Genomic DNA, 17,949 nt, shown 5'->3' on the forward strand with positions numbered 1-17,949 from the left:
TAAACTTTGAGAAACTTATTAATTTAGGTGGTGGTAATTAATTTTAACGGAATTCCTTCCGTTATATATTGTAACAGCGGTATAAGTAAGAGGAACCCACCGGTTGGTCTAGTGGTTAACGCGTCTTCCCAAATCAGCTGATTTGGAAGTCGATAGTTACAGCGTTCAAGTCCTAGTAAAGTCAGTTATTTTTACACGGATTTGAATAACTAGATCGTGGATACCGGTGTTCTTTGGTGGTTGGGTTTCAATTAACCACACATCTCAGGAATGTTCGAACTGATAATGTACAAGACTACACTTCATTTACACTCATACATATCATCCTCATTCATCCTCTGAAGAATTATCTAAACGGTAGTTACCGGAGGCTAAACAGGAAAATGAAAGAAAGAAAGGTATAAGTAAGAAGATTTCCCCACAACAGTTATAACTGATTCTGTTATATTTAATTGTAATAGTAAATTATATTCTTAATAATTGATTCTAACTGATCTATTTATTTTCCTATTCATTAAAAACATTGTTTATTTTAATATTAAATTATTATTAACAAAGTTAATTATTATTTTTTATCTTCCGTAGTAATCAATGACTAAAATAAATCTTAAAAGAACTTCCAGTTTTATAACTATTATTTAAACCATAAAAAAATGTTTTTTTTTTTTTTTAATTTTACTTTTTTTATTTAAAAACTATAGATTTTTCATTATTTATTGTTTAATATTATGTAAATTGATATATCTTTTAATATAAACTTACATATATGTTTTATTTTTACTAAATGTTTTTGCACTTATCGAAAACACAAGTTCATTGTTTCTTAAATATTTGGAAAGATTCCTGCAATAATATTAAATCTTATATTGCAGCAATTTATATTAGAATAGTTTCTTAAATAATCATTTTTTCTCAAAAATAAAAATATATATATATAAATGTTTTTTTTATCCCCTTTTAAATTAGGTAAATGTTTTTATCATAAGTTATTTTTGCTTTATTTTAATTGTGAATTACTCGTATTCTGTAAATTATACGAATTTTTTTTCGTCACTTGAATTCTGGAATTGTATATTCAACAAAGAAAATTTTTAATTAATTTAAAAAAAAAAAGCTAAAATTTTTAATGACTTGTTTTTTAAATTTGGTTTATTGATTTACTGATCTATTATCAAAGTATGATATTAAACTAAATTACAAATAAACCAAATTTGGTCCTTCGGGCCGAATGATAAAAATTTCACGTACAATTCTTGCTTCACATTTAGGTCAATCAACTAATAGTGATTCCCAAACTGTGCGCCGCCAAATATTTACAGGGGCGCCGCAAAATATTGTAAAAAATTCATAATTAATTGAAACAAGACATTTATAATTATTAATTTAATGTTAATAAAGTAAAAAAAAAATAATGTATATACACGAGTTTTATTTATTTTTAACTCTTACGAGTTTAGTCATACGTTTACTTAGGGTAGGGAGCAGTGGAAAAAAAAAATTTAAAAAGGGCGCCGCGACTCGGAAAATTTTGGGAATCGCTGAGCTAATACATTGTACTATAAGAAGCCGGTTACATAAATAAACAGTAAACAAACGTTTTAAGGTTAGATTACTATTTATAACATGTTTTGCGTTTATTATTATCTTTTATATATTGTTGAAGATCACATTATAATTTACATTCTAATAAATTGATGTTTGTTTAAAAATTTTGTACAATGATTAATTAAAGTTAAGTTTTAGATATGTAGGTTATTAGGTTCAACCCACCGGGCTGGTCTAGTGGTGAACGCGTCTTCCCAAATCAGCTGATTTGGAAGTCGAGAGTTTTAGCGTTCAATTCCTGGTAAAGTCAGTTATTTTTACACGAATTTGAATACTAGATCGCGGATACCGGTGTTCTTTGGTGGCAGGGTTTCAATTAACCACACATCTCAGTAATGGTCGAACTAAGACTGTACAAGACTGTACTTCATTTACACTCGTGCATATCATCCTTTTTTTTTTTTTAACCTCCGGGGCCGCAGTTAAGTATTACTGTACAGAGGATGAGATGAATGATTTGTAGCGCGTGTGAAAAATGCCATGCCTGACCGGGATTCGAACCCGGGACCTCCGGGTGAAAGGCCGAGACGCTACATATCATCCTGTGAAGTATTATCTGAACGGTAATTACCGGAGGCTAAACAGGAAAAAAAAAAGAAAGGTTAGCTTCGAAGTGGGCGCGCTTAACGGTGGGGGGGGGGGGGTGTGTTATGCATGGGGAGCATACCCGGACTCTGAATAGGATAGAATTGGGAAAGGTAGCCCTCCTGGGGAGGGGCATCTCGGCAATCCAGAAAGGAAGGTCGAAATGCTCTGATGAGCCACCCCGATGGGTGGACAAAGGAAGAGTCCAAAGACAGGGGACGTTTCTACGCCACGACACACGGGTGCAACCGAAGTAACGTCTTTCAGGCGGCTACCGGTCGCTCCGTGTTGTTTTAAAGAAAAAAAAGTTATTAGCTTTAATGTTGTTCGTTTAATAATTTTAACAAGACTAATATAGAACAATATGTTTCCAAGCAAATAGCTTCAAGAAGAAAAAGCGGCTATGTTTTACAAAATTATTTACGCAGTAAAGAAGTACATATATATGCTATTATGATTGAACAAAGCCTATGAACGATTCCCTTGGGTGCGTTTTCTATTTTTTTTTTTTTTACTGTACACATGTTATAGGATACTTTAAACAGATTAATACGAAACCTTTGATTAGTTGAATCTAATCGTGGCATGATCTTACAATTATGACAATTGATCTGAATAAAATAATTTTTAATTATAATATTGTGTTAGCTCCCGTTCAGAATGATACTATGGTTTTACAAATGATCGAGGGTGGAATTGATTCACATTGCTTAAAGGAGGTTTTTAGGACTAATTTGAGAATGATTGTTCGTTCTGTTTCATGATCCTTTTTACGGTAGATCTTTTCCGTCATTACCATTTATCTTTTTTTCCTTTATCCTTGATTATTGACTCTCTTGCGTTTGCTTTGAGTTTTTGTTGCCCTTCATTGGATTATTATTATTAAGGATATCAGGATCTATTTCTGTTACGTGAGTATTCTTTTATGATGACAAGCGATTTCTCTTTATTGAATGTACAGAAAAGCCCGACTGAGGCCGAAGTATTTTAGTGTTAAAATTCTACATAAAAAAAAAAATAAAACAGTTCTTTCTAATCATTTCTTATATAATGTAATTAAATAAATTTTACTCGTGAAAATCATTGCCCTATTATTTAAATATATTTAAATTTTTAAGGGTTTTTTAATTTATCAGTTTTAGTTATAAAATTTAATTTATTAATAAATAAATTAAAGTATAATAAACTATAATTAAGTATCACTAATTCTCAGGGAATAATATAGATTATATGCGTAATACGTTTTTATTTTCTTTAAAGTTTATCATTAACGAGGTTTAATATTTATAAACTATATTTATCTAAATGATTGTGTTATTTCTATTTTGTCTTTATAGAATATGCAGTTTTTTTATTCCTACAATATTAATCAATTCATATTCTTTTATTTACTAGTTAAGAACTAAGTGTAATCATATTCAATAATAATTAATTTATATTAAAGTATTTTATTAAGCGGTTTTTTTAATATAAGGTAAATTTTATAACGATTTTAATTTATTAAAGTTTCTGGAAAAAATAACTTACGCTAACATTTTATTAATTTTTCTATTAATATTTAACAATATATAATAAAAAAATCAGCCATGTTTTCTAGTTAATTTTGTTTTTACTTTTTTGTTATTTAACTTATTCATAAGTAAAATTAAACGGTTTGCCTTGAAAAAAACCGGAATATTGCAGTTCGTTTTACGTTTATATTGTTATTCAACAAACGAGACCACATATAGAATACTAAGTCTTATCTATAAGATATTCAATTTATTAAAGATAATTTTTCCTGATAATTATACACTTATAGTAATTATTATTATTAACTCCTTGTTAAACTATTCCCTATATTTTTAGCCTGTAATTTAAATTGGTGAATTACTAATGTTTATTTAGCATCTAATGAAAATAAAAGAAAAATAATATTCTTGTAGAAATTTAATGCAATTATCATTCATTTAAAATATATTTAAATTTAAATGGTGAACTTTCTTATTTTAAAACAGTTTATAATTGTATTTAACTGTATATTTTTAAGGGGTGGTGGGGGCGGGGATAGAACTTTTCTTTCATTTTCAACCTCTGGGTCTAGTGTTAGGTATTACTTCAGAGGATGAGATGAATGATTTGTAAGGTGTATGAAAATGTCTTGCTTGACCGGGATTCGAACCCGGGACCTCCGGATCAAAGGCGGAGACACTACCACTCGCGCCATGGTTGTCGGCAGGGGGGGTAGAACTTAATAAGAATTTACTGACTTCTTTCATATGATAAAAAAATATACCATCAGATATTCTTCAAAGTATTGCAGCACTATACTAGTCGGTTTAAAATCCATAGAACTAATAGATTTTTAAATATGTAATTAATAAATCTTTTTGTTATCGGTACATAAGAACAGATTTTATCATTAAGTGTGATATAATCTACATAGATCACGACAGGAAACTCGCCTGGTTGGTCCGGTGGTGAACGCGAATTCCCAAATCAGCTGATTTGGAAGTCGGGAGTTCCAGCGTTCAAGTCCTAGTAAAGGCAGTTCATTTTATACGGATTTGAATATTAGATCGTGGATACCGGTATTCTTTGGCGATTGGGTTTTCAATTAATCATACATCTCAGGAACGGTTGAACTGAGACTGTGCAAGACTACACTTCATTTACATTCATACATATCATCCTCATTAAATAGCCTCTCATTACCCGAACGGTAATTCCGGAGGCTTTTTTTTACAGGAAAAACAAAGAAAGATCACGACAGGAATGCATGGTTATTTTTCTATAAAGATAAAAAAATAATTGTTCCAGTATTTACCTAGACAATTAAGAAAAAATGTAGTTTAATCGTAATTTTTAAATTTTAATTTTAATTAAATTAACGTTACAAAATACACATTTAGTAATAAAGAAAAAATCTGATGTAGACACCACATTGACTTCCTTGTACGCCTATTAAATTACATATAAACATTTTTTTTTTTTAAATGAAAATGTGTATAGAAATTTATTACATTAATAACTTCTGATATTTTTTCATTTTTTTTTATTGTTATTAAATTATTATTTATCGTAAAACTTGTTTTACAATCGGAGGTTAATTATTGATACATCAATATATTTAAATTAAATAAAAAATAAAAAAAGGAGATGAAATCTGATTCGAACCGATGTGGCTTCCCCTTGTAAGATCCAAATATTTCATTAATTAAAATTTTATTTGGCTATAACTCTGGAACCAATGAAAATAAGTACCACTATATATATGTCGTTGAAAAGCTCTCAAAGAGGTTTAATTACTGCAGTTAAGAAAAAGTCCAAAATCCAATTCGTTTTAAATTTTGCACCGAAACTAGTCAAAATGGTTTCAGGGATGATCAAGATGAATATTTCCGTTGAAATCTGAAAACCGAAATTTTCACGATCACAATACTTTCTTTACTTCGTACAAGGAAGTAGAAAATTACTCTGTCTGTCTGGGTCTCGGATTGATACGGTTCTGGCGCGTTAAGCCTCGCGGCTACACCAGTCTGCCGATCGTACAAGTGAAATTTGTTCTATGTAAGTTGTGAAATTATATTAATTTAGCTAGTGACGACCGTCGCCGGTAAGTACCACCACACCCAAGCGAATTAAATAGGGATGCAGGCGCGCTTTAGTTAGTACTTATTGAATTAAATAAACGAAAAAAATATTATACAAAATGATAAATATTTTAAATTATAGTTGTGTGTGTGTGTGTGTGTGTGTGTGTGTGTGTGTGTGTGTGTGTGTGTATGTATGTGTGTGTGTGTGTGTGTGTATGTATGTGTGTGTGTGTGTGTGTGTGTGTGTGTGTGTGTGTGTGTGTGTGTGTGTGTGTGTGTGTGTGTCTAAGCCGTGCATCAAAAACAATCCAAAGTTGCAGGACTTTCCCGGAACACGGATTTAGTAGAGTGACGGGAAAGTCCTACAACTAGTTGTCAGCTTTTTTTTTTTTTTCATAAATATAAGAAGTTGAATAGGTTAGAATATTTTTTTAATACTCTTCTACTTGATTGATATTTTTGATTAGATAACTTAGTTTCTCAATGTTATAAATTTATCCTTACTATAAAATTACTTCAAGAGGTGATTTATTTCAAACTTGATATATGTATAATACAAATATTTAATCTAATAATTTAACCTGCATATATAGAAAAGATTACACTGTCTTATGTTACTGTAAACGTTTCACGCTAAACTTTGTAAGAAATAAAAAAGTTTTGAGAAAGAACATAATAAACAGTTTTTTTGTTAATTAAAATAGAATTTTAAAAATAATGAAAATGATAGAATTGTATGATTATTATTCTGTAATAATAGTTCGAAAAAGTAAATTTAATAAAAAAAATTCCTCGGTTCCTGAAAATAATAATTAAATAAATTTACAACTTATTATAAACTTTTTTCTCTTAAAAACATCATCTTGTTAACAGTAACAATAAATGATTCTATCTATGAATGCAAGGAACGTAGTTAGCCGATGAAGTTTTTAATTACCTGTAATTAATTGTGTTTTTCTTTTTGTACAATGTAGGAAATTAACTAATCTTTTTAAGTAAAAGACTTTCATATTGTTACATAATTATGCGGTAGGTTGCTTTTAGAATTGTTAAAGTTCCAATTCAATTGATGAACTAATGAAATTCAACCGAATTAAACTGCTAATTTACTTATTTTAATTGGAAAATAGCTATCATGTAGTCATCATCAATTTTCACTTCGGCTTTGCAGAACAGAAAATGCTAATCCCCAATCTGTAACCGGTGGTTTTTCTACATTTGTTCCAATTTACATATCCCGGGTTAAATTTTAAAATATCTTACATATTGTTCTGGATTTAATCATTAAATATTAATTAAAAATAATAAAACATTATTATTCTATATATAATATAGTATTATATTAATGCCAAAATAAAGTATAAACTAATTAAAATTACGTATATTTAATGTAGTTTATTTTTAACTTAATATTATTTATTTATATAAATGCATATTGTTTTTGTTTTTATTTGTTTTAGATTATTAACCTATAAAGGAGTTCTGTGTAAAAAATAATGCGATAAATCTAGCCAAGAGGTATGTTTAAAATTTGTTTTTTAATTACTGCTTTAATTTGCTGTTTATTTTTAATTTATTATATACTTTTGTAATCGATTTAAAGTAATCTGTTTCCTTAAAATTGTTATTTTTATGTGGAAAAGCATTTATATATTATTACATAATTATTAAATAAAAAATTATCAACGTTATTAATATTTTTTAAAAGTTAAAAATCGAATTAATATATATCAGCTACGCGTATATTTTCATAATATTTAGTTTATAAATGAGATTGCCTTTTAAAAATAATTAACTAGTTGATTTTAGTGTTGTTACAACTGAGTAATCGATTATGAAAACTGATTGTATTCTTAAGGAAAAAAAAAGAAAAAAAACGAGTGCTTTTTGTAAAAAAACAACCGATTAATCGTTTGCGCAGGTCAGTATATCTCTCGACCGGTATTTCGACATTTTTTAATGCAGTCTATTACTTCTTTTATGGGCATTAACATTCAAGTAGTACATTTTTGTAATGAACAAAATAATTGATCATCATTAGTTATTTACAATTTATTTATTTTAAAGTAACAATAGGTCACTTCACTTCAATTACTTAAGTGACTGTAATTCAATTACAGTCACTTTCTCTGATGAATTTTGAATATGAATTTTGTTTTAGCGTATGAAAAAGACATTCCTAATCGGGTTTTGAACCCGGAATCTCTGGATGAAAGACGGAGACGCTACTATTTAGCCACGGACATCGGCATTATCAGAATATTTTTTGATAAAACAGTGCACCAGAATTTTGGTAAATTAATATTTATCCCTTTGGTGTTGCGTATGTTAATGAAACACCACAAAAAATGATAATGGAATAAACGTTAAAAATTTGATGATGATAATGATAATTTGATCGTAGATGAATAAACAATGTATGAATACATTGTTATAAACAGTGTATAAACAACAATGGATGAATACAGTTGGGTTTACAACTGTATTTTGTAGTTGTTTACCGCAATCATTTGAGTTACATTACTTTAATGATTACATTACATTATAATTAATTTTCCTATAAGAAAAAGTTAAAAAAATCTGGATTTTGGACTTTTCTTAACTACATTAATAAGCCTTCATCGAGATATTTTCAACGATATATCATAAGTGATACTTAGTTTCATTGGTTTCACAGTTATAGTCGAATAAAATTTTAATTAATAAAATATTTTGATCTTACAAGAGGAAGGTGCATCGGTTCGAATCCAAATAAATCTCCTTTTTTTAATTTTTTATTATTTTTTTTATTTTTATTTTTATTTTATTTTAATTTAAGTATTTTGATTTATTAAATTATTAACTTGTGATTGTAAAAAATTGTTACAATAAATAATTCAGTAATAAGAAAAAAAAAAGGAAAAAATATCAGAACTTATTAATGAAGTAAAATTTTATGTACTCTAAAATTTAAGACAATGTAATATGTAATTTAATAGGCGTACAAGGAAGTTATATAGTATCCACATCAGATTTTTATAAAATTATTTAGTATTCCATAAATAGATACAAACTTTTTTTATGCAAAAAATTTAATAAAACATCTGCTGCTAAGTATATTATTAATTACATCGGGGCATTAAATCATTTTTTCCAGATACTAGCAGGGAATCGACCGGTTATAGCAAAAAAAAAAAAAATAATAATATTTTTGCAACTCATAATGTAAATTATAAAAAAAAACATATATATATATATATATATATATATATATGTTTTTTTTATAATTTACATTAGAAATTAATATAAATTATTTTTATTTATACCAAAAAGTAAAATTTTTTTTGTTAGTTATTTCCTTAATATGTGACGTTGCAAGGTACTTAAAGTTGTTTTTGGTTTAACAAATAGCATTTTTATAAATTTTAACATTTCATATGAAAATATTAGCATTATAAAAAAAAAAATATATAAACATTTTATCGAAATGCTAAAACCGAAGTACAAAAAGAAAGAATTTTTTTTAAAATTTGAATTCGATCCCAAATTAACTTTTAATGAGCCGTTGATATTTGTTTTTATTTAATCATTTTAATCTTCTTTATTTTTTTACTGATTTAGCGTGGTGTTTTATTCTATTTTAGTATTTATTTAAGTTAATCTTATTTTACAGTTTCTAATATCATTTTTTATTTAACACAAAGATGGGTCGAAAAAACATATTTCTTGTAAAATAAAGAACCATTCATAAGAATTTTAGAAATCTGGATCTATATAAAAACAAAAAAATGAATGTAGGAAAACAAAATAAAAAGAATAAATAATATAGTTATTTAGTATAGCGTTAGCTAGTGGGGGGCGGAATATGTATTAGTTTTTTATTCTAAATCTTCTAATTTTTTTTTTTTTAATTTTCTCGCAAAATATCGTACTTTGAATAATGCAAGCATGACGTAGTATTACTTATCATATTATATCGACATTTTTAGTACACATTCTATCGTGCACTATACACTAATTCTACTATGCACTATATATAACACAGAAATACTCACATTTGATTTGATTCATGAAATGTAGTTATGCACAATTGGTAATGTTTTACAAGTGTTGGAAATGTCCGCCGTTTTCCTGAAGACAAGTCCGTACCCTTCCCACCATAGATTTTAGTATGAATTCTATTAGGCCTGATGTCCTAATAAAAGGATTCGGACTTGCCTTCAGGAAAATAGTGGGCATTTAGAACATTTGCTTTAAGACATTACCGTAACATAATTACAACCCGTGAATCAAATCAAACTTGAGTATCTCTGTATTATAGTCCGTAATGAGATTATAGATTATGGTATCATGGTATGCCCGATAAAATCATCTCTATATATAAATTTAACTAAGGAATAATGGGGGAAATTGCTTCAGATATTTATTTGAATACAGAAATAAATATCGTCTTTGAATTAAAATGTACGCAAACGCGTTAATCTTTTGTTTAAATGATTTTTCCCATATTCAACTTAGACTTCGACTGGGAAATAAAAAAATCAGATAAGTCGGTTAGTTTGATAAGAGGTAGACTGGAATATGTATAAATATATATATATATATATTTACTAAACTTTTTTTTATCGAAGACAAAACTGGTTTCCATTGAAAAAGAATACAAGTGTATGACGTTAATTAACTGGTAATGTGATGAAGTAAATAACCTTAATAATTTATAAACAATTTAAATAAAAAGAGTTCAAATGTTTACTACCTTATCCAATTTTTACTTTTAATTTTAAAATAATTTTATTAAATTATCAAAACTGAAAATATATACTTTAGACTATTTAAAATTCTATTAAATTTTTCCATTTTTTTTTTTTAAATATCGTGGAAATATTTTGAAAAAATTTATGGAATATGGATTCTGAAAATAATGAGATATCAGTTCATATCCTGAACTGATTATATTAGTTATTATATTATTTATCCACTAATATTAATTTTATTATTAGCATAATTAAATATCTCATTTTTAACTGTATAAATTAATTGAATTATAAAAATAAATAAATTATTATTAATTGAATTAATAAAATAAAATTTCAGTAAAATTTTCATAAATTATAACTTTTTAAAATTTTACTTTTTATCCATATTTAATCTCAAAATTTTGAAATTTGGTTAAATTTTTTTCAAAATATTAAATCTTATGAAATTAGATTTTATTTTAATTTGTTTAAAAAGTAACGCAATTTCATCTAACTATTTGTGCAGCTTGTAACTAACAAATAATTTTTTTTATAAATTTATAACGAAATTAAACTCACCATTTTTAGTGTTTTTTAAGTCGATCCTTATTTTATTAATAAATGTTGTATACTCTGGTAATGCAGTAAGGATAATGAATAAGTTGGCAAACGGTACTCGTTTACTGTGTCCCGCTGGGAAGTGTTTCTGCTTCTACTCTTGTAGGTCGTGGTCTCGACTTGTCTATATGGTGTAGCTATTTGCGGTCTATCGCTGTGGTAACCAGTATTCTTATTAATGTTGTGTATCACTATACTTGCGTAAAGTATGGTATAACATGTTTACCTTTTGCAAGTTAAATTTATTCCCTCTCTACCGGTATTATTTTTATTATTGTTATTACTAATAGTAATCATGTAACAACTAAAATACTGACTGGTCCATTTACAACACTTGAACTAATTTATTAACGATCTCTTTACTATTTGAAATTAAATATTGTTGTGACCTTGGTTTTTTGTTTGTACTTTAAACTTTAAAACATCCTTTTATTATTGTTAATACATACATTATTATATAAAGAGGAAGACGTTTTTTGTTTGTTCGGGATAAACAAAAAAACTACGTGATCAATCACACCCAATTTTATCCGTGTTTCTTGCCATAACTGAAAAGGTTTGTAGATATATTTCATCTCGAAAAAACAATGTGTATATGTATACCTACACTATATATATATATATATATATATATATATAGAGAGAGAGAGAGAGAGAGAGAGCGAGTGAGCAGTAGTATATGTACAGAGTGTCCCATATAAAACGCAACCCAACCTTATATTGGTAGGTATTGAAATAATAAAAAGACATGTGTAAACGTAAATGTAATTTTTATTATTACCATCCATTACCTTACATTTAGAGTAAATGTTGGAAGTGGCCGCCATCTTCTTGAATACAAGCTTCAATTCTTTTTACAGCGTTTCTTACAACTTTTTTCAAAGATTGTGGCTGGATATTTAATACGGCTTGTTCAATATTGACTTTCAATCGTTCAAGTGTTCGTGGTTTGTTGCTGTAGGCTTTTTCTTTGAGATAACCCCCATAGAAAAAAATCCGCTGCAGTCAAATCTGGAGATCTTGGTGGCCACAAGCCTCGACCGATAACACGATTACCAAAGTATTCCTCGACGAAATCAGAAGTTGAACCTGCGTAGTGCGATGTCGCACCGTCATATTGTAGCCGGCAGTGTCTGTCTTCCTCTTCCAAGAGTGCGATGAACTGAAATAAAATACCCTGATATCTTTCTGCATTAATGGTGTACTCGAAAAAAATAGGACCGATTATTTTCTTCCGCGATATCGCGCACCACACGCCCAACTTCAGCGGGTGTAATTGTTTTTCGTGATAAACGTGAGGATTTTCAGCACTCTAAATTCTACTGTTTTGGCTGTTTACGTAGCCATCCAAATGAAACCGTGCTTCATTTGTGAAAAATAACGAATCCATAACGTTAATTCCCTCACGCAGAAATCGATGGAACCGTTGACAATATTGTAGCAGTTTTTCTTTGTCGGGCTCAAGAAGTCGATGAACCGTTTGAATGCGATAAGGTCGTCATTGTAATTGTTTGGTCGCCCGATGAACAGTTGATTTAGGTAAATTAGTTTGAGCACACAAACGTCTGATCGATTTATTTGGCGAGGCGAGTAATCGGTCTTTGATTTCAGTGACTGTATCTGTATTCAACACTGACGCAAATCGTTTGTGTTCCTTGTTATTAACAGAACCGGTCTCTCTAAATTTTGCCACTAACCTTAATACTGATGTTTTGTTAGGAGCTGGTTTATCTGGGTACTTACGGCGAAACAAATCTTGCACTGCAACCGCTGATTTTGTACTGAAGTACGACTCGACAATGAAAACACGTTCATCTAGCGAAAAATCCATCTTGTCTCTAGCAGTACACTGAACGTTATGATTGCATTGTTATTACTATCGGTAGTGTTCTACTGCGTCGCCGCGATGTTCAGATATTGGACGTGTCCATTTCAGTAACGAATAGGGGAGTAAGCTTGACTTTTGAAATTTCATGGATGAGTGATTGATGGGTTGCGTTTTATATGGGACACCCTGAAAGAATATCTATTCTTTCTACTAACTTTCAACTAAAATCCATGTTTCCAGTAGTTAATTAAAATTCCGAGTCAATCGATTTTAATTGTGGGTAAATTCATCATATTTCTAAATAGTTTTTGCACCCATATCTGAAAAACCGGTTGACCAAAAGAGTTGAAATTTGGGACAAATATATTACTAGCTTTAATATATGTATACTAGCTTAATCCTGATATTTGACCTCATCGGATAAAAGGGCTTTACGGCATCAACATTTTTAAACTTTTTTACCGACGGCAATAGCAAGCAATACAGAATGTTCCGAGATGTTTTGGCTAAATTTAAGGGACTGTTTCAGTGCATTAGAATAATAAAACGTTCATGTGGACATATCTTGCTTCAATTTCCATCTATAAGCCATTTTGTCTTTTTCAATAAAAGTGTATTTAAATAGCTTAAGAACAAATATAGATATTTCAATGAACTTTTGTGTATATGAACCCAACAGCATCTTTTACAAAATAAGTACTTTTTAAATTTTACCTTTGGAAATTAAAGATTGCGCCATTAAAATTCTTTTATTATTAATTGTTCCATAAATATTAGTTTTATTTAGTAATATCTATTTCAATAAATGGACCGTATTGAGTCGTGATGATCAGCTGATATAGACTGTGCAATCAACCCACCGGGTTGGTCTAGTGGTGAACCCGTCTTCCCAAATCAGCTGATTTGGAAGTCGAGAGTTCCTGCGTTCAAGTCCTAGTAAAGCCAGCTATTTTACACGGACTTGAATACTAGATCGTGGATACCGGTGTTCTTTGGTGGTTGGGTTTCAATTAACCACACATCTCAGATATGGTCGAACTGAGAATGTACAAGACTCATTTACACTCATACATATCATCCTCATTCATCCTCTGAAGTATTATCTAAACGGTAGTTACCGGAGGCTAAACAGGAAAAAAAAAAGACTGTGCAACCGGAAACCTGACCTCGGTGTTACAGGAAGCAGCCTGGTGCTCAACGCTTGGGGACAAGATCGAAGGGCAAGGTGAAGTGGACGATCCACAAGAAGTAACGGATCTCATTTCAAACAAGAGGCGGCTAGGAGAAAAGATATCAATATTACAGGAGACCAGAGAATAACGCATCTTTAAACAGGGATACTCGGAGGTTAAAATGAGTCCCAAAGTCCCTTAAGGAATTTAAAAATTACCTCAGTAACCTTTCATCATCAAAAAGAGACTACTACTCTTTGTGGAAGGCCGTGAGAAAACCTCAGCGGCCATCACCTCAGTTCCCTCCGCTAAAGAAGTCAGATGGCTCTTGGTCTAGAAGTGATAATGAGAAGGTTTTTGCTAGTCACATTCGATTGGTTTTTCAGCCACTTAACCAGTGTAGCGCTGGTGAAGATGAAATTCTGAACTTTTTAGAGAGTCCGATTCCGATCAGTCTTCCGATTAAGCCTTTCTTATCTAGGGCTAAAAGTGGTTAAGGTTGAGTACTAGAAAGGATTAAAAAGGAGTAGAACTCAAATAAAGCCTCTAGCTTTGTTTTTTTTTACTTAGAAAATCCTCGTTATGCTCCTGTCTAAGGCTGTAATTTATATAACTCACTCCAACTTACCCGTTGAAGTGGAACATGTTTAAAGTTGTTATGGTACCTAAGCCGGGTAAGTCAGTGCATGAGTTGTCATCGTACAGGCCAGCAAGCCTACTACCTATTTTGTCTAAGTAACAGCATATGCTATTACTTTAGAAATTGTGACCTGAATTAGAAAAGAGACAAGATCTTCCTGCCTACCAATTCGGACTTCGGGGTGGTTACTCTACCATTAAACAGACACAAAGGATTATTCGTATTGTTACCAACGGCTTGGAAGAGAAATGGTTCTGTTCGGCTACCTTTATAGATATATAGCAAACATTCGTTAAGGTATGGCTGTCTGGTCTTCCATACAAACTAAAAACACACTTACCTCAACCTTTAATTACTTGGACGGACGCTTCTCCAAGGTTAAATACAAGAAAGAGTTGTTATCTGCTCGAATGTTCCACAGGGCTCAGTGCTGGAGCATATCCTCTACTTATTTTCAATACGGACCTTCCAGTTACAGGCATTACCACTATTGCATCGTTTACTGACGACATGGCGGCAATCGTGACTGTCAATAATGATCCAAGTCAACCCTCGACTAAGTTGCGGTCTGAATTAAATCGTCTGTAATTTAATCAATGGAGTCAAATCGGACAACATTTTTTTCCTTAATTATTTTTATCTTTATCAAAAATTGTACGGTAAGTATTACTTAAATTGGTCATTATTACTTAAAAACCGTATGGTCTATTTGAAATAAAAATCCTTCAAGGCAAAGCCAGGAAAGTTATAAAAGCATTTGTCATCCTTTTTACTATTGATTTGTATATTCTAACAGAAGTATTTTATTACGTGTAATGAAATATGAATCTTGGTTGAACTCTTTGCTAATCAAAAGATTTTTTATATAATCATCTTCCACGTTTCTAAATCTATTTATCCGTTAATGCTTTCTAATTTTTTTCCAGAATTTCACTGCTTTTAATAAAAGATTATTACAGAATTCAACTTTAAATCGATTTTTAAGTACTTTCAAAAAGACGGTTCTTAATTCAGAGCTATTCCGTCTCCGTCGGAAAGTTTTTACAATTCAATCATTAAAAGTCTTATTTTTATTTTCATAATAAACGTTTAAATATAAGAAAAATCAAATTTTCCGTTATTTTTTTAAATTTTAATGTCCCATTTGAGGCTAATTTAATTGATTATAATGATTACCAAAATAATATTTAACCATCAAAATTTTCAATTTTTAAGTAAAAAAATTTATGATTTTGTTTGGTGGGGCTTTTTGACTCAGTAGGGATAATTTAGTAATTTTTTTTTATAAATAATTGATCCTTAACAAACAATAATTGATTTTCAAAAAGAAAATTTCATGGTTCTAGGAGCTATTTTATTCGATTTTTCAGGTAAAAATCATAAGAAATCTGTCACTTAATCAACCTCTTAAAAATTTCATTCGTAAATATTTCAGTTCATTTTGTCAGGGTAGGTGAAATCCGAGCGAAATCTTTCACTAGCCGTAATTCGCAAAACTAAGCATTTTATGACGTATGTTTATATGAACTTTCCCCATTATTTTCACGAGTAGAATTCGTTATGAAAGTCCGGGGGGATTCGTGATACACCATGAATCTCGGTTGAGAATAGGTTCGGTAGTGAATCTAAACGTTGTAAACGACTAGACCGGTTTCGAACACGTGCCCAATTCACAACATTTTCACACTTTTACAAGCTACAGCTCCAAAACGGTAAGTCGTACAAGAAAATTGTATAATTAAAAGTTGTCTGTTTTCTTTGTTGAGATTAACAACTTTTCCAAATGTAATACAGACGAAAAACAATTTTTTCTGGTGAAAAAACCGAAAAAACACGTTTTTTACAACTTCAGCGCCACCTAGTATTTCAATTTCAAATTATACGGCATAACTTTAAATACATTAATTGTAGAGGAGAATGTCCTCTACACTTTTTGTTTGTAAAACGTATCTCTAAAATGCATAATTAAGAGAAAAACGCATTTCAAAAACTTTTTTAGTTTTCAAAAATCTATGGGAGGGGGATATTAGAAATCTGGAGTTAAGCTTCCCTCATCACCCCTAACATATGGAAAAAACATCAATCGGTAGGTAAGGATTTTCAAATAAAAATACAAATTGACTGTACTATTATGCCACGCCTCGGTAATATACACCTCGGATAATGCAGACCTCGGATCATTTTCAACATCCACTCGTGCTACATATTTTGATTTGATGTAAGGCAGCGTAGAAAACGTAGCCTAACATAGATACATACTTAAAGACTTCGCCAAAGACCTTTCAGCTTCCGTAGCACTTGTGGGTGCAGAGGAAAATAGCTTGACCAAAACTTGTCAAGTCATGGTTGGAAATTCTGCTTGAGAATCACATTTTAAGTCTGTTGCTTAAGGATACAGAAAGAATGTCCACCAGCGATTTTGAACGGATCTTGCGCCAACTAAAATTGCCAGATTTCTGAAGAAAGATCTGGGAAGTAGCAACCACCAGTTTCAGTTCTCAAGGATTCCAAATATTCTGAAATCCAGTTCTTCAATTCACTTTTTAAATTTAATGGAAGAAGATTTTGTGTGTCATCAAGAAGGTCGTTCAAAAAATCTGGGTTCTGAACTCTGAAGGTGACGTTGCCAGAAAGATAATTTTTCAGGAAACCCTTACATTGCATCATAAATCTTCAAAATGTTTTTCTATTTTTGCAGTTTCAAAATCAAAAGGTTGATCTATTCAGAGAAGTTTGATGAATACTACATACAAGTGGTGGATGCATTTCTCATCTGTAAATTGTATGTAAAGATCTTCATTTGAACGCGTCAAAAAATTTCAACTTGTGATTTCAGATTGAATTGCCTAGGGAGCACATTACCTTTTGACAGCCAACAATTTAGTGTAATAAAGAAGAGTTTATTGGTCACCATTCAATTCGTAACATAAAGCTTCACCAAATTTAGTTTTCAGAGCACTAGATTTGACAAAGTTTACTACGTTGTTTCCTAATTTCAAAACAGTAGTAAGTGTTTCAGGCAGAGTCTTACAATCCAAAGCTTGTCAGTGTATGATAAAATGAGAACCAGTAATATTAAAATTCTGTTTTTTCACAACAAATCCAAAACGGCATCTTGTCGTGGCTTGAGAAAGACTATTTACAGTCAAAAAGTTACATAGAATAGAAAAAAAATCCTCAGATTTTGTAGTTATCTAAAGAGTTTGGGAAA

At 30.1% G+C, this 17,949-nt stretch overlaps 1 protein-coding gene across 1 annotated transcript in view; it reads right to left on the minus strand.

Annotated features, from left to right (window-relative positions):
• Window positions 1-11,267, minus strand: part of LOC142328119 (alpha-tocopherol transfer protein-like) — a 106,047-nt gene extending 94,780 nt beyond the window's left edge. The window contains exon 1 of the mRNA XM_075371639.1: window positions 11,060-11,267. Coding sequence (XP_075227754.1) covers window positions 11,060-11,062 — 3 coding nt within the window. The 5' untranslated portion in view covers window positions 11,063-11,267. The remainder of the gene's footprint in view (window positions 1-11,059) is intronic.
• Between the last annotated feature and the right edge of the window lie 6,682 nt (window positions 11,268-17,949).

Source organism: Lycorma delicatula, chromosome 7, assembly GCF_047948215.1.
Source record: "Lycorma delicatula isolate Av1 chromosome 7, ASM4794821v1, whole genome shotgun sequence".
Lineage (NCBI taxonomy): Eukaryota > Metazoa > Arthropoda > Insecta > Hemiptera > Fulgoridae > Lycorma > Lycorma delicatula.